This window comes from Hermetia illucens, chromosome 4 (genome assembly GCF_905115235.1).
Source record: "Hermetia illucens chromosome 4, iHerIll2.2.curated.20191125, whole genome shotgun sequence".
NCBI classification, from domain to species: domain Eukaryota; kingdom Metazoa; phylum Arthropoda; class Insecta; order Diptera; family Stratiomyidae; genus Hermetia; species Hermetia illucens.
The window spans coordinates 80,014,340-80,035,881 of record NC_051852.1 but is presented as its reverse complement, the minus strand read 5'-3'; the positions used below and the strand labels follow the sequence as shown (position 1 = coordinate 80,035,881).

General features: G+C 36.6%; 1 protein-coding gene across 1 annotated transcript; it reads left to right on the top strand.

The window, feature by feature from the left end:
• Positions 1 to 974: 974 nt before the first annotated feature.
• Positions 975 to 18,240, top strand: LOC119653979. Its single transcript, XM_038059141.1, has 21 exons — positions 975 to 1,007; positions 1,196 to 1,291; positions 1,344 to 1,607; positions 1,666 to 1,734; positions 1,788 to 2,030; positions 2,090 to 2,149; positions 2,556 to 2,822; positions 3,958 to 4,014; positions 4,065 to 4,328; positions 4,394 to 4,426; positions 4,479 to 4,727; positions 9,406 to 9,477; positions 9,531 to 9,782; positions 9,842 to 9,934; positions 9,984 to 10,253; positions 10,309 to 10,380; positions 10,436 to 10,687; positions 10,753 to 10,842; positions 11,078 to 11,531; positions 17,509 to 17,807; positions 17,865 to 18,240. The coding sequence occupies exons 1-21, from the start codon at positions 975 to 977 to the stop codon at positions 18,042 to 18,044; spliced, it is 3,669 nt and encodes a 1,222-aa protein (XP_037915069.1). The 3' UTR covers positions 18,045 to 18,240.
• The last annotated feature ends 3,302 nt before the right edge of the window (positions 18,241 to 21,542 follow it).

Below are 21,542 nucleotides of genomic sequence, written 5' to 3'. Positions count from 1 at the left end.
CACGCAACACACTCAATGCTATTTGTCTGCATTATGAGCACCTTCTTGATTTGAATTTTAATTTGAAGTGTTTTCAGTAACTATATAAAAAGTGGTCATGACGTCAACCAACTGCAGGGGTAGAACCATGTCAGTTCTCCACTTTATTTTTTAACCGCGTCAGTTCTTCACTTTATTTTAACCTCAACCGCGATGCAATGTTGATGATGAAACGATAACATTTCAGAAGGCGCCAAACGACACAGACTTTGATGGTTCTGCTCAGATCGATCGTTTCTGGCCCTTCTTCCAAGCCGATTTAACCGACATTTCGGTGAAAGAACAAACTCTTGGTAACCAAATCCAAAAGGTTTTCCAACCAAGAAAGGATAAAGCAAACTACAAAAGGAGGTGGTTTATAGTGAAAAGCATGTATTGTTGGGCTCCGTTATTCACTTAAAATGCTTCTCCAAGATATTTGTTCGACCCACTTCTCATATCCAACACACTCAGTCAACTAAATTTCAATATTAGTTCTGCGCACTACCGAAGCTCCTCAAAATATGTTGGGTCGACTTCGCGGATATAACCTAAATATAAACAAACTATGGAGGTTCAATACATTCACAGTAGTGCATTGTCATTGGAATGGTTTGTCAGTCCTAAAATTAAAGGCATAGGATGCTTTGCCCCCCAATATCCTGCTTGGTTTAAAGTCTATTAGTTTGCTAAAAGTGCTGCTTGGGTTATATAGTTCTTATATTATAACTCATTGACATCCAGCGCATTTGCAAAGAAATTAATAAAATGTTAAAGGAAATTGTGTATAAATATAAAACCCTTAAAACAATTTGATGCTAGCACCGCAAACACCTGCCAATGTTGACTTTTCAATATGTAATAGTTTTTCCCCAAACGGGATGTTTCGTTGGCAAAATAAGACAAATTTCATAATTTCGTCTACACAGAATGTTCTACTTTCAAGTTTGATCCCAATGGTATCAACTCCAATTAAAATTTCAGATCGAGTTTGCCTTATTCTCTCAAATTAGTAAGCCACATAGTGAGACTCCTATAATATAACCAGCTGCGCCTTGCAATTTTTTTGATTTTTGGTTGGCTACACTTCTAATTCTCTTAAATATGAAAAAAAGTATTTTGATTTGAAACGAACTCTATTCACATCCATTGTCAAAAATATTATTTTACTCTTTAGAAATTTGTGTCTACTAGTAACCAGTTGACTAAGAAAAGTGATATTGAGTTTTCGCATAAACCAGACCCTCCAAATCATCAGATCATGCCTTTAGAGGTAAAACTGAATTTCAAATTTGAAGGTAGATGTTCTATTAAGAATCTTTTAGGTATTCATTTCCAAATACAATGAGTTAAAAATTGACGATATACTGGAAATTCAGTATAAAAACTACTTAAACCAATGGAACTTCTTGATAACAAGCAGCAGAAAGAAATATAGATGCACTTTATGTAGTGTTTATGTTGGAAGTGGTTCCAATGTTTTAACACACGTAAAAGGATTTTTACACAATCAAAACATGAAGTACATTCTGGATTTGCATCATCCCTTATACCGGGCTGTAGCGGGAAAATCTCAAAGTGAAAATAATGTAAGTAGGACATTCATTTTATGTAATAAGATTGCATGATTGTAATATTATTTTCTAGCAAACCCCACCAAGTAACGAAGGTATACCAGTGGAACCGGTCACAGTTTGTAAAAAAGTGACTTTACAAGTGAGTACGAAATACATAGAAGATCAACAAAGTTTGAATTGAACGTTTTGCAGGAATTTAAGTTAGAATACACCCGGTTGAACAATGGCGATTTGCTCCTAGTTCAGTATCGACTAGACGTAGATTGGCACCATATGATAGTCACAGAAAATGCACAGTATTGGTGCCATCTTTGTGATAAGTTACATCTGGGGAAAGCTTCCTATATTAAAACGCATATTAAAGGATCTCGCCACTTGAAAAATTTGGACAGAGTAATAGAGATGAGCCAACCCCTTTACTCTATATCATCTAAAGTGAGAAAATGAATATGGTAGATCAACTGAATATCCTAAATAATTTCCCATGTTTGCAGAAGCCATCTCAAAAAAGAGAATTTGAACTAAGTGACAATCATAAGAAATGTACTTTAAAAGTGAGTAATTTTAAGTTTCCGACACACTGCCTACATCAATAATGAACAGTCGCTTGTTTTTTTAAATACTGCTTCGCCATAAAGCCATCCCACAATTTGCTCGTTTATGTGAAGTACTACGACAAAGTTAATAAAGCGACAGTTCGGTTAGGGTGCTTGATCTGTTCTGCGATTTCTTATAAGGATCTATACCCTAAACCACATCATTAATGTTAGCGTTCAATGGTGCAGTTTATAATTTTGCTGCTCTTTTATAATTTTTCGTTGAAAATACTCCAATCGTAAAAAAGACGTGCTGACGCTATCATTCAGATTTTCACCTTCATCATGATCATCATTGATTAAAAAAGCGCAGTGTGTTAAAAACATAAATTATAATTTTGTATTTCAACACTGTTTATTTCAGCAATTCAAGCAACTATATCTTGAATTTGACGTGATGGAGCTGATGAAAATTCAGTATCGGTTTCAGTCGAAGGATTGGTATGACCTCATAGTGACAGATGGAGTACGATATATTTGCAACCTTTGCGGACATGTGCCGTTGGGTGGTGCTGCCAGTATAAAGTTACATATAAGCGGTGTGCGGCACTCAACTCAAATGGACAACATTACAGAAATACATCATCCTCTCTATTCCATCCGCGCAGATTGCTCTTCTGACAATGAAAATGTAAGTCCAGTACTTGCTATTCTTTTTCCAGTTTGGTGGAAAACAAAACCTTATTAAGATAGGCCGCTGTTTGTCCATATGAACTCAGATGGATGCAGTAAACGACATCGTTCTACATTGAATTTAAGGAAGGAGTCGTTACAAGGGTTGTAAAATGACTTTCACCGAATATAGTCATGTGGTGTATCAGATGAAAATTCTCGATCAGTACCTTGCAAGGCACTACTGCTGTCAGTTATAAAGTTACTTAATATAATACCTGGGTTTGAAACCTAAGCAAATCAGAATACTGGGTAGATGCTTCGGGTATAAAGGTTTTGTGCTCATCTTGTGGGGCAAGTTTTTCCAATCATACATAGCTAAAATTCCAAAATATTCCTTGTTATATGTGTTTTCAAACTTCAACTGCGCCGTTCATATTAGTTATATTTATATAATAATGACATCAGACGTGTCTTAGAGCGCAATCAATTTTTACCACTTCAACTCAGTAATAGTTGGATTTCCTCAAAGCTTCCACAATTATGCCCTATATTATCCCTTATAATGATGCCAAAATTAAGATGAACCTAAGGGGGGGTTTTGCGGGTAAATTTCGAAATGGGATGTATTTTGAGGCCTAGATTTCGATCAAATGCTCTATTGTCAACTTTTAGAAATTTTTCGGTTGGATGAGAACGGGACATGTTAAATTTTTTTTGGCCACACTCTTGAGCCCTCACTCTTCTATCAGCTTCGAAGAGCAATAACCGACCCCTCTCATTTGATACCCTACATGACTGCATTCTGTGAAGAAAATGTTGCACCTCCGTTTCGGGTGTATGAGGAACTTACCAACCCAGCCATATGTACAACAACCGGACACATTTTTGATTTCATTCTTTATCTTTGAAATTAAAATTGGCTAAATTAATGTTATTTCATTTTTGAGAAATCACAATCTTAAAAACACTATTAATTGCGCTCTGCGTGTGCAAACTGCCCTTAATGCATATACCATGTGAGCCTTGTACAAATGAAACCATGGATCACCCAAATATTCTTACATAAAAAACACAAAATCTTTCATACTTAAAGTGCAGAACTTCCGTTTTGAGACTTGTTAATATTTTCCCGCTTTCAATATTTTTTTCAGAAGACAATAGGCAATAGTCTCGGCTTGTTTGGACATAGACCAGTCGTTACTTTAGAGGTAAATAAATTGATGCAGCTGTTGCTTGTTCTAATCTCTTATTTATGCAGCAATTCAAATACGAATACCTTAAATTGAATGCTGCTGATATAGTGCATATTCAATATCGGGTAAATCAAGATGACTGGAGTTACATGATATCGACACGTGTAAATGAAGTCAGGTGCAATCTTTGCGGGAATGTTTCGCTAGGCAATATTGAAAATATTATTCCGCATATTCGAAGCAAACGACATATGGAGAATATGAATCGCGTCATCCAAATGTTCCATCCATCGTTTACCATTCTGGATGATGAACCGAATTTAAATTATGTAGGCAGATTTCCATTAATAAATATGACGGTATTAATTTTTTTTTTCACGATTCATATAAACAGGATTCCCAAAGTCGATTAGAATTTACTTTAGAAGTAAGTGATCACATTTGGCTCTTTTCATTTTTTCAAATATCTTTTTTTTCAGGAATTTAAAGAGGAATGTAAGAACCTCAACATTGAAGATTTACTAGAAGTTCAGTACCGTCTGAATGATGGAAGCTGGGACTATATGATAGTAGTGAAGAAAACACGATACTTTTGTAATCTTTGTGGAAATCTATATATAGGAGATGCCAACAGTGTAATACCGCACATTGCAAGCTATCGCCACCATTGCAGCGCTAGAGATATTGTAGAAATGTTTCATCCTTTCTATTCCATTCGAGGAGCGCAAGTAAGATTTTTTTCGCAGTAATCCAGGACTTATTGATAATGCGTTGGCCGATGTAGTTGAACTTTAACTCTCGAGGTAGTTGTCAGAGTTCAAATTTTGGTTTCAACTTTAAAAATTTGTGTTTGACCATATGTTAATCACACAACGAAAAGCGAAAAAACCTTAGTAACATAAAGCAAGCAGAACTGATTCAACCATATTAATTTTGACCTTCGTCTCTCTTCTATTACCGACTCTTTATTTACTTTATAAACTTAGTTTATATGTTTTGAAGACATCCCCAATTAGGTGTCTATGACTGTGCCTCCCATTAAAAGGCATGAGTCTCACATCGATGTTAAAAGATATTAGACTATGTATTCAGTCAACATGAAAATCTTGTAAGAAGCTCTAAACTCTGTTCAATAGAAACGTCTTTCAAAAATGCATTTCCTTGCTCTTAGATGTGTGTATTTCTCCGAGCAGGAGTCAAGAAAAAAGCCCATTTTGTGTGAATAAGACGACGAAGTAAGAGTATTTCATGATTTCTTGCGAAACGATGAAATCGAAACAACAAATAACCAAATATTGGTGTTTATCTTCAGGTCGACTCTAATGCCTCTCTTCTCAAATCCCCTTGGCCAAGATCCATGATCTGGTGTAAGAGCAAACAAATGCCACCGGCGCAATCGAGGTGTTTGAGGAAAAATGCCATGCTCCATTGAAGGCGTCTATGTCCTCCAAACGAGGCAGCATTTGGCCATCATATGTCGCTTTGATAATAGGAATGCCTTTTCTGTGTAGAACGCTTTAAATACGGTCTGTGTTAACGAAAGCATTCTCGAAATCAATAAAAGCAGGTGAAGCGGAGACTTAAGTTCGCGCACTGTTCCAAAATGATCTGTCGAGCAACGATGCGTTCCAGGATTACTTTGTCTATATCTTTGCGACAGCAGGGAGCAGGAGCACACCCTCTAATTGCCGCACTTAAGACGGGTACCCTTCTTTGGAATCTTAACGATAATATCCTTCTTCGACTCTCTGGGAAAGGTTTCTGATCCCCAGGATTATCATATAAGTGGAAGCAGCAGATCTTCAGAAACTTCAAGGCCACTGATGAATAATTCTGAAGGAAGTCCAACGACTCTAATCCATTTAAGTGGATTGATGGCTGAGATAATTTCTTTTCTATTTTGAGGAGCAGTCCATACCCGCATTTTGCAGTGACTAACCATTTCATTCACAAGAGACAACACTTCACCGGAGGCATACGGTTAAGAACAATGATGAAATGTTCCTCCCACCTCTTCAACTGCTTGGCATCTTGAATGAGGAGTTGTCCAATAACGTACCTGACATCACAAAACATCGAATGATTTGCAACCACATGCAAGTTCTTTGCGGGGTAATTCTCCGGCCCTGCCAGAAGCAGCAGAAACAATATTCAAGCGGAGATAAGGGACCAGCAAATGGTGACCCACTATCGGCCGACGTCAGTACATCCAGAAGACATCACCCAAATCTACTCCTGATCGCAAGGTGGTCAATCTGATTGCCCGTACGATGTCGGTGTAGTGAAACCTAACTGCCTTTTAGCAACCTCCAGCTCAAACATTGTGCCACCAATGACGAGTAGGTGGAAATTGCAAAAATCTACAAACCTCCCACCATTATCATTACGATCACGAAGACCGTGTTTTCCTATCACTTGTCCAAATAAGGTATTGTCAGAGCCCACCTTGACATTCAGGTCAACAATCACGGTTACAACTGTATTGTAATGATGTTCCTTAACCTGGACCTAAATCTTACCGTCAAGATCCTGTCAGCCTATATCGCTGGAATTCTGGTTCGAGTTGGAGAAAGCCAGCATTTCGAGGAGTAGTGCAAAATTTAGATATAGATTTGGAAATATACTTTAGAACTTTCCCAAATTCTCGTCAATATCTATCCAATTTTAATATCCATGAATTGTTTCTTATAGTAGATACTGTAATATAGTATTTCCTATAGTAGATTTTCAATTTTTTGTCACTCACGAAAATTTTTCACATTTTTATCCTTTTAAATTGACTCTTTAAAGATGATCTGTGTGTTTCACCCTCATACTTTTTTATTTAAATTCTTAAAACCCTTAACATGACGAAAAGGGTGCAATATTCCAGGCGAAGATATATGCAGGAAGATTTCCGTGGCAAAACTGACAGGGTTTAGCGATTGGGATTTTTTTCGACAGATGGTCCGCCTCTGGTTCCTCTCCGCATTTCTGTAATCTAACTCAACTCAATAATTCTAAAATTTGGATATACAGATTCATATCTACCCTTGGACCTGCTCTAAGATGGCTTTGGATTGATCAATCAGATATTCAAAGCGTTGGCAACAGCTTCGCCATAATCGATTAAGCCATTCATCCCTAAAAACAAATAAAAACCATAAAGAAGTCGAAAATCCCGAAAATCGGTACATCATGCCCGAATGGTTTTGTGTATATCTTATGAAAGGATACTTGAGTACACAATTGTCCCATTTGAACGTGCAGTGGTCTCATGGTCTTTTCAGGTTTCCCGGGTGTGTAGTTTCTGAGAATGGGTCCTTGGAATAAGTGGCCACCTCTGGAGTGTCATTTCACAAAAATGCACGTCTCCTTTCCGATGCGTGGTTTCGCACCCGACCCTGAAAATTCACAAACATTTGATTTCACGCGAGCTTACAGAACGACCAATACGCGAGCTAAAACTGAAATGATAATAAAAAATAATGGCTGGACCACATGCGTGGATCGGAGGATCCACGACGGAACACATCCCCGATCGATGTTACTCCTGCCTCAAGTGTATGATGAGGCGCGGGCTTCGAGATCTCTTCTCTGCCTTGGCATCCTCAGGCCATTATATTGGGGGAGTAGAGTTTTGCGGAGGTAAAGAGGAAGTCTTTAAGTCAAAGAGAGATTTAGTTCCTTTTCATATTTGTATTTAGTGAACAAAGATCGAAAATAAAAATAAACAAAAAAAGAAACAACAATTCAGTAAAAATTTTCAAAAAAGAGAAGGAAGTAAATTATCAGAAATAAAAAGAAAATGGCATATAGGCATATGGAAAATAAAATCAAAGAAATTAAAAAATGGGAAAGATATTGACTGAAATAAAGTTAATTAAAAGGAAATAATAATACAATATAATCAGTAAATATATAAGAATCAGATTAAACACCCCTCACCCAGAGCTCTAGGTTGGTTTACATGAATATAACATATCGGCAGAAACGTCCCTAGTTCTGTACCGATTGGGAACTTTTGTCTTGTCGCAGGATAATACTAATGCATTAGTTAGATCAAAATAGTTTTTCTATTTAGAACCTCCCGAATCAGAAGTTAATCAGTGAAACTTCTATGAATGTATGTCCTTTATTGTTATTCTGGGTAACCTATTAGTACAACTTCTTGAAATAGTTCCTCACATCACCACTTTGACGATTTGAAGTCGTGTTTGCTTGGCACTCTAATTACACCACTCACCCGCTACTAACTAGTTTCCGTTCCTCAAGTTCATTTAAGTTCTTATACCTCGATCAACGCTTCTCTCACTCCCAAAACTTCAAATCTTCCCACAGAATGAAATTCTTCTCCAAAATCACTCGCTATTCTCATGAAATGGACACAGGTGAAAGTTACTTCAATACTTTTTCTCTAGTCTCGCATCCTCACTTCAGCCAAAAACGCCTAAATTATTTTTAGCCTGTTCGTCTGTCTAACGTAATTATTCATTTTCCTTAGAATAATTTGCAATGCTTATTCTATAGCAGACTCCACTTCACCCGAAATAACAAAACGATGCTACTTCCTCCGAGACAAAAAACGAACTCCTCCTGTGTCCAGCTGCCCATCCAATCAGCTAGTCCCGGCCCCGCTAGTTTCTTATTCCTTCGACCTTCAACTTCAAAATCAAAATTTTCTCAATGCAAAATACATTTACAGTCGCCTCATCCAGAAGTAAAACGTTAGGCCTGCATCCAATAATATAAGATGTGGGCAAGTTTATGTGCAAGGTAAAACAAAGTTCCCTTTTAACCAGTCATGCAATAGTAGAGAACTATCATTATGTACAAATTAAAATTTTTCAAAAATATGAATGGTGGTAGGTTTTAGTAAATAAAATGAAATTATTATTATCATTATTAAATGGTTGATGTAAATGAATGTCAGGGTGAGAAGTAGGATATTGGGAAAGCTTAGTGGAAGAAAAGAGGAAAATATGGCATATTATTAGATGCAGATACCTTATAAGATTGTCTCTGGAAAAGGCGAATGAAGTACTGCACTGCATGTTGCAATGCCGCGGACACTACACATTAGACCGATTTTACTCAGGTTGTGTTTTACACAAAGCTCTAAAGACAGGTAGATTGCAAATAGGAATTCCTCTCATTGTTTTAAAATAACCTCAATCTTCAATGGCATCAGTACAAAAGGATTTTAATCAAATTCAATTTGCTTTTTGTCGATTAAAATAGAGACAATAGCGAACCCGCATTTTCATATCTAGTTAATTCAACTCAACAAACGACTCACTCTCAACTGTTGTTGCTAAAATCCAACCAATTTTCCCATAACTTTTCATCGAAGTACTCAGTAAATCAGTACTCCTCTGTGCGTTTCATAGCAGTGTACAAGTATTTTATTTCCTTTCATGTCTCCAGGATATTCCAACACCAGAATACAATTTACGACGTCAAGGGTCAAGGTTGTGGGACCGCGAGTGGACTCCAGAAGTAAGGCATACTAATATTTCAAATTGCTGTTTTATGTGAATGGTTCATTACAGGAATTTTTATTGGAACATATGTATTTGGATATCGAGGACCTACTGGAGGTTCAATACAGACCTGTCGATTCCTATGAATCATATTTCATGATAACAGAAATAGCAGGCCAATTTAATTGCAATTTATGCGGCATTGGCGGCTTCAATACTCGCGAGGAGATTACTGCCCATGTACGAAGCGGTTGCCATTTCGAGAATACAAAATATGTTTTGGCTATTCATCATCCTACGTTCTGGTCCGCAGAGGAAAATGCAAGTTTAAAATTGTGTTAAATTGGCGATTAAAGTTTATTTTGGGAAACAATTTTTAGGGCGATTTTCTGAATGTTGGCAGTGATGTTAGGTACACAAGGGCTGAGAATATACTTGGCCCGAAGGAGTTTATAAAAAAGTGGACAATAGAAGTAAGAATGATTTTTTAGAAAATTCATTTTTCAGTTCCATTTATTGCAGATATTTCAATCTCAATATATCAGCTGGGACCATGAGCATATACTCAAGATTCAATATCAAGCCACGGATACAGGAAAATGGTACTATATGATAGTGCATGAATCAGGTCAATATATTTGTAACCTTTGCGGACGTATGAACTTGATGGGCAGAAGTAGAATTCACCCACATGTTCGTAGTAAGATACATACTGACAACGTAAATAGCATCGACATAATGTATCACCCCGTATACGGCACTGTAAGAAAAGTTACAGAAACAAATGCAGCTGTAAGTCATATTTGCAAGTATTTCATAAAGTTATCCCTTTTTCAAAAAATTCCAGGCGTCTATCTCACCATCACAATATACGTCTGAAGATGACCTGAGTGAGGTCAATCAAATATGGACGACGACTGTATGTAGTTATGCGTTTGTATGTTGCATTAAAAACTTAATGGGATTATTTGTAGGAATTTAAACGAATGTATGTTGAGTTAGATATTAAGCAGTTACTTGAAGTTCAGTATCAAGAAGTTGATAGCGAGACTTGGACTTACATGGTAACTCAACACTCAGCTGGATTTACCTGCAACCTATGCGGCATTACTAAATTTCGGAATGTCAGAAGTCTCTATATCCACTTCGGTCGTGGCTATCATATAAACAAATTAAGATGTGTGTCTGCAATGCATCATCCATTCTACTGTTCCGCAATGAAGCAGGTAGTAAATCAGTTTTTGGTAATGGTTGATTGAATGATTACGTTTTTTTAATGTTTTTAATTCAGGACATTTTACTATTGAATCGTAGTAATCGTTCCAATAGTGTCGAATCACTCACCAGTTCTGTAAGATCGTATGAAGAATCAAGGCTAGAAGTAAGGAATATTCAGCGTTGAAATATTTGTGTAGTTTAATTTGCATAAGCGAGTTCAGGCAAAAAATACAGGCCGCATATTCTTTTTTCCATTTTTATGTCATTTATAGAGCGTCCACTAATTGAATCCTCTGTCTCCACCACGGGCAAATAAAATAAGAAAAATATTTTACGGTCTAAGCTCGTTGCTTTATCTTAAGCATCATTTACCTTATAATACATGAATTATTTCACAGGAATTTAAAATTCAACATATTCAGCTGGAAGTTGGCGACTTACTCGAAATTCAATATCAAACTTATGATTCGTGTGAGTGGCGCTCTATGATAGAGCAAATGAATGGTCGATATATGTGCAGTCTTTGCTATAATATCAGCTTACGGGATGAGGAGGGCGTTTTAACACACATTCGCAGCAACTTCCATTCAGTCAATTTAGACAGGATTTCTGCGATGCACCATCCTTCACATTATCCTCGGAAGATACTTCCACCAATTTCAACCCATAATTCTGACAATATGGCTGAATATTTATGCTTATATTTCAATGCCGCCACGACTCCAGATGAAATATCCCGCATACTTGGTCAAAAAACAATGGAGGAATCAAGTGAAAAGTCAGTAGTTGTAGAATATACAAAAAGAGAATTAAAAGAAATAGAGAGAAACACACAACGAGCCATTGAAAACAGTAAGTGGTTTACATATCTTACCAATTTTAAAGGTTTGTATGAAGCATTAATAAATAAGTGGTAGTGGTTATCTTCGAACTCTGCATATGGTGGCGAGATTACCGGGACTATGCAACAAATGCATGCAGTAAATGGAATTATACACTGCTTTTTCCTAAAGGGTGTCGTTAAATTAAAGGTGTTCGTGACTACTATTAAAACAGGTCTTTCGTTGTAGGTTGCAGGAGAGTGGAGTTAAAAAGTGCACCTAACTGTGCATTAATAATAAATTTTGATCAAAAATCATTCCATAATTGCTTCAAACCAAAATGAATGTGATATTTTTATATACGTTAGAAATTAGCTAAGATATTTCCTTGAGTTAGTTTCAACAATCCAATTTTTCATTTATAAAGGATTTGCCAGAGGAACCAGACACATTTCAAATGAGTATTTGTCTTCTTCAGTGACGGGAAATAACACCATGAAAACAGAAGTTCAAAACATATAACTTAATGTTTACTTTGGTCTAATTAAGAAATATTATACCTAATTCATGCAGCGAAGAATATTAAACACAGGAAGAGCAGATCAAGTGTCTAGAGGGCACTGGAGGTCATTGCGTATTCGCGGGTGGGGAAGAGGTAGCTAACTGGCCCGTGACTCTTATGGTTCATGAATTGGTGTGTCCGTGAGTCGATGGCGTCTAGACCACAGTAGATCTACTATAGGCAGTACCCACAATTAGATACTAGACAGCTACCTCACTCCCCCTTGCCCCTCAAGGGGGGAAATCAGTGCGAGTACACACGATTTCAAATTGTTTTGCTTTTGAGCATGAGCGAGATGTAACGAAAATCCGATCAGCAGCCTGGACTTGCCAATGTATTGGTGAGATTGGCAAGTTTTTGCTTATGTATAAGTGAATACGTGAAACAACGTTTTGCTATATGGGTGAGCACGCCGTAGTACCAGAGTAGCAAAAGCTCACCGATCTCTCTCTTACCAATACGATTTGACGAAGATTATGCATTTTCCTTGTTTAGCGTCTCTGATGTGTACAGATAAGCTTCTGCAAGCACATTTGCAAGTGGGGTCATTTTTGTAAGAGTACTGCCTATAGTAGATCTACTGTGGTCTAGAGGCGATCGGTGAGCTTTTGCTATTCTGGTACTACGGCGTGCTCACCCATATAGCAAAACGTTGTTTCACGTATTCACTTATACATAAGCAAAAACTTGCCAATCTCACCAATACAGTGGCAAGTCCAGGCTGCTGATCGGATTTTCGTTACATCTCGCTCATGTTCAAGAGCAAAACAATTTGAAATCGTGTGTACTCGCACTGATTTCCCCCCTTGAGGGGCAAGGGGGAGTGTGGTAGCTGTCTAGTATCTAACTGTGGTCTAGACGGTTTTCCTGTGTTTCCCCATCTCATGAGCCATAAACAGCTCTCCTCGCTAGCAATGCAATGGCCGCATACCAATGCAATGCATCACATACACGGCGTTAATAACAGAGTAGTGCCGCATTTACGATGCGCGTAATCAAGTGTTGCTTGTTGTAAGACACCTATCGTAAAACGTTGTCACGTAATGTTTTACGTATATCATTTCGTAAGAACATATAGTGGCAGTTAGTCTCCCTTCGGTTTAAATCATAATTTATGAAAAGTAGTGAAACAGGCAATGACACCGAAATTATCTACATATCTACTTGGCTACATACTTTAAGCGGGCTTGGCTACATACTTCAAACGGGCGTGGCGAAAGAAAATAATGAAATAGTACGGATGTAGAAATACTCCACTTAAAAAGTCCATCTTCGATTATAATTTAAAGGGGACTCGGCGGGTAAGTGTAATCGCCGTCGGTATTTGATCTGCCTGTTGGATAGTTTTCTGTAGTCTTTTTGAGGCGACCGTTGAAAATTCTTGTAAAATTGCTTAGAATGCGATTTATACGGGTCATGGTTATATGATGAATATTGTCCCAACACTTTGTATGATGAACTTAAAACAGGAGGTAAAAATAAATTTATGTAAACGTCAATTCGTTATAAGATTCCATTGTTGTCCTGTATTGTTCATCGCAAGGGCAACATTTTTAATAGCTGGATTTTTAAAACCAAATTGGAATTTTTCGTAGAGCACCTTATACGCATCGTAAATGCTGCATAAATGATTAAAATCGTTCTCGCGTAAGCGACCGAAAAAAGTTGACATGACACGACAATGATTTTCTTCCACCGTACAAATTCAAGCAAATGCGCTGGGGGTCAAATATCCTGTGTGCCAGATATCACCGCGGCCGGCTATTTTTCAAAGCAAGTCAAGCAAAATTTTCGCCATATGGCATGTGATGCGACTTCATTTGAAAATTGTTTGGCTTAGTTTCCTCCAGCAGTTCCGATATCCCCTGTATTGGCGATACCTTGCAATGACCGATAATTACACTTCTGCACCTGAAAATCCATACGGTGAATTTTTATGAGTGGCAATCACTTGTGGATTCTCGTTGGCGCAATAAAAGCAATTTTATTTGTCGACACAATAATTTCAATAAAAAGGAATGATGAGCAAGCAACCTCTACACCACTTCTTAGTCACTGAACACGAATGCGCTGTATGGCGTATTCCACTTCTCCAAGATAAGAGTAACTGGGAAAAACTATTTTCACCTTTTTTGTTGAATAAGGCACTTATACCTTACTTCGGTAGACACCTATTCTTGAATTTAAAATATGTCAGGCTCCCGTGGCCAACTTGTATACGAAGTAATATAGACGCAACTGGTGAAAACCCTACTAATGGTAACTATTGCTATAATAGGGCAAAGACTTTTTAGTGAAAAGTTACTTCACTCGAAGGTAATATGAGGTGAAAGTGCACGCAATTTAACAAAACCTAACATAATTACAGTTCTTCTTCATATGAAAAACGGCAGACATTCAGACAGAAATCTTCTAATTTTCCACCTCCAGCTTGTTTACTAATATTGTCCTTTTTTAAAGAAGATAAGAATTGCTTTCGGTCTAATGGTGATTTCTCCCTATTTGTATGTTTCTTATCCCTGGAAATACAGAGAATTAGCTGTTTTCTTAGTTGGCAACAGTAGCAAATCTAGAGTGAAGGCAAAACGCCAGGCTAGGAAATATATATTGCAGAGGTTCATTTTGATAGTACAGTGGAATTCCGATAATTCATACATCGACTATTCGCATTTCCGGCTAATTCGTAGAAATTAGTCCCCAGAATTATTTTCTTTATTTTGGATTCCAGATAATTGGTAATCCCGATATTTCGTACCAACTCGAATTATCGGGACTCTACGGTATGAATATTTTTCGGAGCGCATGTCGGACGGTACCCATACGTTAAAAATCATAAAAGCTTTTTCTCAAAACATGTTTTTTGGTACGTGGAATAGCATAGAGAAAAATCTGATTAACCGATTTATTCCATTTTTTTGAAATTTATGGCATAATTAACGACTGCACGCACCTAAAAGAAGAATATTAAATTTTGATAATGTGGGGACATGTGCAAAACAAAACCTTATTAAAATCGGTTCAATGTCTATCTGTCCGTCTGTGTCGTCACACGCACTTTTCTCAGAAACGGCTATACCAATTGACACGAAACTTGATGAGAAGGTGGGAACTATTACGCCCAGACATGCAGTGAGTGATATCCTTCTACGTTGAGATTTAGGGGGGTCCCCATACCTACAAAAGGGGAGTGTAAAATTTTTTTTCATCGAATATAATCAGACAGGTCTCGATTAGTACTTTTTGAAGCCGGTCTTAGTTTTGAGATTTTTTAGAAATGCGGGGAGTGGGAGGGGTGGAAAGTGATGATTTCTTTAACGGATCCATTCTCAGAAAGTACCCAAACGAAAAATATGAAAACAATCATGATGCTGCCTCTACTCGTATATGGTATCCAGGGGTCAAAATACTGTCCATATCGATAGCTCAAATTAAGTTAATAATATTATATTTCCATATTTTTAGGGAAATTGAGTAAAAACCCCCTTAAGTTCATCCTAGAATTATAAAAGTTGGTAGTAGTATAGAATATAATATGAAGCATAGCAGCAGTTTGATCAAAATTATACTATTACTAACAAAGTCAAAGTTGACTTTACCGTGTAAATTTACTGCAGCTAAATATCGATATCACACTAAAGTGAGTAGTCCGACATGCTAAATGCATATACATAACAGACCACGTTCAATTGAGAAAGTTCTGCACTTAAATATACTCAGAGAAAAGCAAACAAAACTTACCTGAAGCGCCGAGCTTCCGGGTTCCCGACTTGTTTATTGGTTTAAAACTAGAATAACTCCTTAAAGCTAAAGACACAAAAAATTGATGCCTTGTTTATTATAACTTTCAAATGCCTAAACTTTTTAAGAAAAAATAGGAACGGGATAACTTTGGATAATTTGATGGGATGTGTGATATATTCTTTTATTTAAAACATTCATTCGGGTACTGAACAAACCGAGTTTGATCATATTCCAAGAAACCTTTGGATACAATAAAAAATCGGTCTTTTTATATCTAACTTGTATATAACTATTACGCATCCAAATTATATTCCATACAATTACTTGCTATGTCCACCGTTTTATGTGATGAATGAATGAAAATATGGTTTCACCCACGAACCAGATATTCTAAGTCTAAGCTTCATAGTGATGAAACTATCGGTTCTTAAAATGATTTGGACGGGTGACTTGTCTGATTCTGAAGATATAAAAACAATGTCCTTACTGATTTTGGAAAAATATCGGGACTGTTTGCAATCAGACCTAGATTTTCAGTGAAAGTTCCATCAAACTTCTGACAGATTTTTTGGTTTGCTAGTTTCTGAAAACAGCATTTGCCACACTTTGAGTACGGTGGGAAACAACGTACAAACAAATGAACTTTTGTTTTGTTAAGTTATATAGCAGTAAGGGCAACACGCGTTGTACTAGTAGTAAGTTCAATTACCACCGTTAATCTGCAAGGTTAGATACCGCTTATACATGCCATCGACTGAATTTTCGGCTATTATCGGTGTGAGACTTTTTCACGTAATATGAAAATAATATATTAACCTTTTTAATATTTCTTATACGATTATGACGAGAGGTTCAGTTTCATTGTAGCCCAGATATTTTCATTGTGATTCTATCTGGTGTCTGTGCAGGACATCCATCATTGTGGTGTCATTTTCGTGTTTCTATTCCGTACATAGTCAACTACAATGCTTCCGACTGTTATCTTTTTAAAGAACCCATGCGTTCAGATCTACGCAAAAGCATTTACCAGTAGACACTTCTGATAAGTTTCGTTAATTCTTTCTGCTTTCAGAGTGCCAATAAACAAATAAAAGGTAACAAACGTTGACCTTAACTAGACTGTGGGTACTTCATGTAGAAAAAGGCGAACATATCTAAGAATCCAAAACGTTTCTGCATATATTTCCAAACTTCAAGATATACTTTGATATTAACGACAGATATTGTGCTCATCCTAAACGAACAAACATTGCCTATATAGCAAACATATACATATATATACACAATTGAACCATACATATCCATCTTATTCGGATACTATCCGCAAATTTCTGGGTTTCTGGATAAATTCCTAAAATATGGTAACACGCTATTATTAACTTCATTTAAGTAGATATCTGAAAGAGATATATTTTGAGGCCTAGATTTCATATAGATGCATGATTGTCATTTTTCCAGATGTTTCGGTTGGATGGGTTCTGAGAACAAGTCCTGTTTCTCTTTTTGGAGCACACATTTTGAGCCCTCACTCCCCTAAATTCCGTCCGATATCAAAAATAGAACCAGTTTCGATAATTAGTAATTGAACCCTTTCATTTGCACCTACTTTCGCATATATAGAGAGTCCCCACCCCCTTACGATACGATCTAGAATTTTATATAATGATAGAGCAAATGTCTAATGTGGATATTTTTACCTAAACAGGACAATTCAGAGATGAATTTCTTCACCGCAATGGTCAACTTCGAACGGATTGCAATATAAAGGATGGCATTTCAAACGCACTTTATTACAAGCTAGTTTCCAAAAATCTTTATAGATCTCCTAGCAACTTGTCCAAAAAGAAAAGATTCGATGCCTACTTGAGTGAATTGAAAGAGAGTGAAAATATTTATAAAGATTTGACGAATATATTGAGGCCCCTATCAGCATTAGAAAATATATTAGGTACCCTCGGGGTAGCGGCTACTCAATTGATAAGTTATGTTATTAAAACACGGGATGTAAGGAATTTTGGTTTTATGCGATTCACGATTTAACTGATAAAACATTTATTCCAGATAAACATGAATTTCGCCAAAAATGCTATACTGAACGAAGAGATTTTGTTTTACCTTAATAGAGTACATGACGAATTACCACTTGTGATAGATGTTGGAATTTTTAATTCGAAAGAATTATTAACTCTTAGAAAAGTGATACATGACATTAAAGTATTCTTTGAGAAATATAAAAGATGAACGATAACAATTGGTCCAATCTAATCAAATGTTGACTACTTTTCCCGAAATAATTGAAGGAAAAATTAGCAGAGCAACAAGTCAATACTGTGAAGGCGGAATGCATAATCATTAGATGTATCCTAATATGTATTTTAAAATGTAAACTATATTAATTGTTCGAATATTTTTTAAATATATATTTTCCAATGCGAAACTCTAGAACTGTTTCTAATAGTTGCTTTTTATTCTCAAATGAATGGTGTTTCTATGTTCGCGTGTAATGTGTCAAGACCCTATTACAAATATCTGTTTCTGTGGAAGATTTGAATAGTCAATAACGTGACATTTTCTTCTAAATTCTATTTTAATTTAGCATTATTCTTTATCTAACAGGTTAAAAGATTTGACTACTACAGCAGTTATATTCTTTTTTGAATTGTAGGATGACACTGAAAAATTAGACTTTTGGTTCGCCCGCCCACGCCTTAGTCTTCTAGTAGACCTAGACTTTCTGACTGTCTGTCTTTTCCTTTTGGTATAGCAATATAACCATTTCTACGAAAAACTTTTCGTGCAACGAGTTATGTAGATTTTCATGTGGCTAGCTCTTCCTCTACTAGGAGTTCAACATTATTAGCAAATGTGAAGAAGATCACCTAAAACAAATACAAACAACACGGAATACTGGAAGTTAGACGCTTCAGGTGTTGAGGTTTGCTCCTCCTACCCCCTATGTGAGGAACATTCTATGCACGTTTTTCTTTTCGTAGATAGCTAAAAATCGAAAATATTGGTTCATAATTTCCAAACTCCAAATTACCGAATACTGGAGCTTCTCTATAAAAACAAGTGAATGTTGAAATAACTAAAATGCTCTGCCAATAATAATGACCGTTGCTTCGAAAAGGCGTGTAAACAGGAAGCGCTGGATGAAAGAATGGCTTCTGAAAAGATACCAGTATACTCATCTATGATAATTTGTTAAAGGAAATACGAAATGAAGACCAAGTCTATGTAAACTATTTGCAAATGGAGGAAGTTTGCTTTAATGAATTACTAAAATGGGTCACGCCATATTTACACAAAGAAAGAAAGACAAGAAGTTCAGAAAAGAAATTGCCATTTTCATTGAGATATTTAGCGATTGGAAGAAATTTCACTCCACGTTTGCCTAATTGATAATACCTCCATTATCACGCAACCAAAATTCCAAACTCTTTCTTGAAATACCAAACCCTCAATTAAATGTTTAGAATTCGGGAGATTGTTTTTATTCTTCTTCTTGTTCATCAGCCTTTGCCCCGTTCACAAGCGGCATCGACTCGTCATGATCGGTTTCGCTATTTGGTTTTATCAAATGCCTGATATGGAGACAATCGCGAGGCTTTCAAATCCTCATCCAGCGTATCAAGCCACTGTTGTTTCGGCCGGCCTTGATCCGATATTTAAATCGCTCAGTTCTGAGTAGATCACTGCCGCTGAGAGTAAGTATGCCTGCAGTGTACACAGACTAGACAAGGTAATATCAATACGAAACGTCAAATTACTGATAACGTCACCTGGACCAATATAATGTATAGTGGAATTTAATGAACATCTTGTACCTCTAGAACTTTTATGGCTAAAGGGAAGTTATGAATTAAGATTTGTAGATAGCATCTCTATTTATGAATAAAGTCCATATTTATGAAAATCGGTAGAAAAGTCTCAGATATTCGATTTCGAAAGTTCAATTTAGTAAGACGATTACAGATTTGTTAATACTGCAACCAAAAATGAAGTCATCACTAAAGTTTATTGTTACCGAATATTGCATTCAATTACGAACAGAACACCTCACTTTCAAAATTCAAAAAATTCAATCACGTTTATGTTCAATAAAGAACATAAACACTTCAGATTAATAAATGTTTTAATAATTTTTCCTTTTTAGTGGCCGGTTACGAAAACAATAAATTTAGAACTGATCATCTAGGGTACTTTTATGGCAACGACTAATTGGCTGGACTGATGATAAGTTAAGTGTAGTGCAGCTTTCATTGTGTTATTAATCGAAACATGGCTTGCGAACGGTTCGGATCTTTAAATACAATGGTTTTTTGTCACCTTGTTTATACTGAACACATCATTCCATCAGTCACTGATGAAATACTGATCGTGTAAGGTCAGCAAAACGAACCTTACCACGCGACGAGGTGCACTCTTCAAGATCACGCAACGAAATTAAGTTGCAAAATCGGTTGCTCCGTATATATATGGTAAATGAATCGCTCGCAGACTGCCAACTTGGTTACACGTCTGTGGCCAGCTTAAAGGGGGCTTCATACCCGTCAAAAAATTATCAGCTTCCGACCCTCACTCCGACCATTTACAACTAATGTCAAAATTAATACTGGCTTGGGAAAGCACTAACCAAGACTATTCATTTGTTACCCCACATATCCACTATATTTAGTCGAAAAAATTTTACATTCTCCTTTTGAATGTATGAGGACGAAAAACGTCCTATGTGCGTCGCCTTTAAGCAAATTAATTTCGAAAAGCTGCTTCTCATTCAAAATCGACTTACATTCCAGAAGATTATTAGAACGCATCTAAATATTTATGTCCCCTGGCTTCAAGCGTAACAGAACAGAACACCCAAGTTTCCAAAATCTCTCTCTTTTAATTTTGGAAACTTGGGTGTTAAACTCAAAAAGAATAATAAAAATATGCCTTGGCGCAACAATCCAATTGGATTGTGTTAGAGCACTTCATTACACTACAGGATTACAGTACCCTGTAAACCTTGGGGTTCCAGGCGCCTTTTCCATAACATCAGCAGCATTCTCAATGCTTAGAAGATTACCACCGTGTCTTAGGCCCTTATTCCACAGACTTGCGAACATCTTTTTGGCTTTGTTGGAATTACTCAATTTTTACAAAACTGAATTCACTTTGAAATGTGTGTGGATATTCTATGATAATAATTCCTTCCTTGTCAGTTCGAAAATATATCTCTCATATTTCGACACCCGATAATGGTTATCCGCAAGCAATCTACCCATCTAGAATCAATGGTTTTGAAAATCTTATATATGATTGGTTTATTTTCAAATTTTTGTAAAAAGTACAAAAATCTAAATGTACCCATGTAAGCAAGATCATTATCCAAAAAACATCTCACATATACATGAATGAAATACGCGATTATCCAACTTCCTTTCCAAGTAGTATCATAAATTTATGCCTTATATATCTACTTTGTAATTATTTGGAAAATTTAAAATATGAGATTATTCATCAAAATCGATATTGTCCCAGCCCCAATTAAGTTGAACGCAGCTGACATATCCACTTTTTATACCCAGTGTTTGTTATGTCTAGCAGAGCCATCGTTACTTTTCGATTACCTAGTCTAAGTTACTGAAACGCGCTCCCGATAATGATTTTGTGACTCGATTGAACAGATAAAAGTCCCTGGGAGCGAAATGAGGACAATTCGCTGGCTGTCCGATTGTACATATACATTGCATA

Bases quoted from the DNA above. Each gene is read 5' to 3' on its own strand.
- LOC119653979 (XM_038059141.1), top strand. From the start codon at position 975: ATGGTATCAACTCCAATTAAAATTTCAGATCGA. The intron at 1,735-1,787 runs GTGAGTACGAAA...AACGTTTTGCAG, and splicing joins GTAAAAAAGTGACTTTACAA to GAATTTAAGTTAGAATACAC. The intron at 9,783-9,841 runs GCAAGTTTAAAA...AACAATTTTTAG, and splicing joins TCTGGTCCGCAGAGGAAAAT to GGCGATTTTCTGAATGTTGG.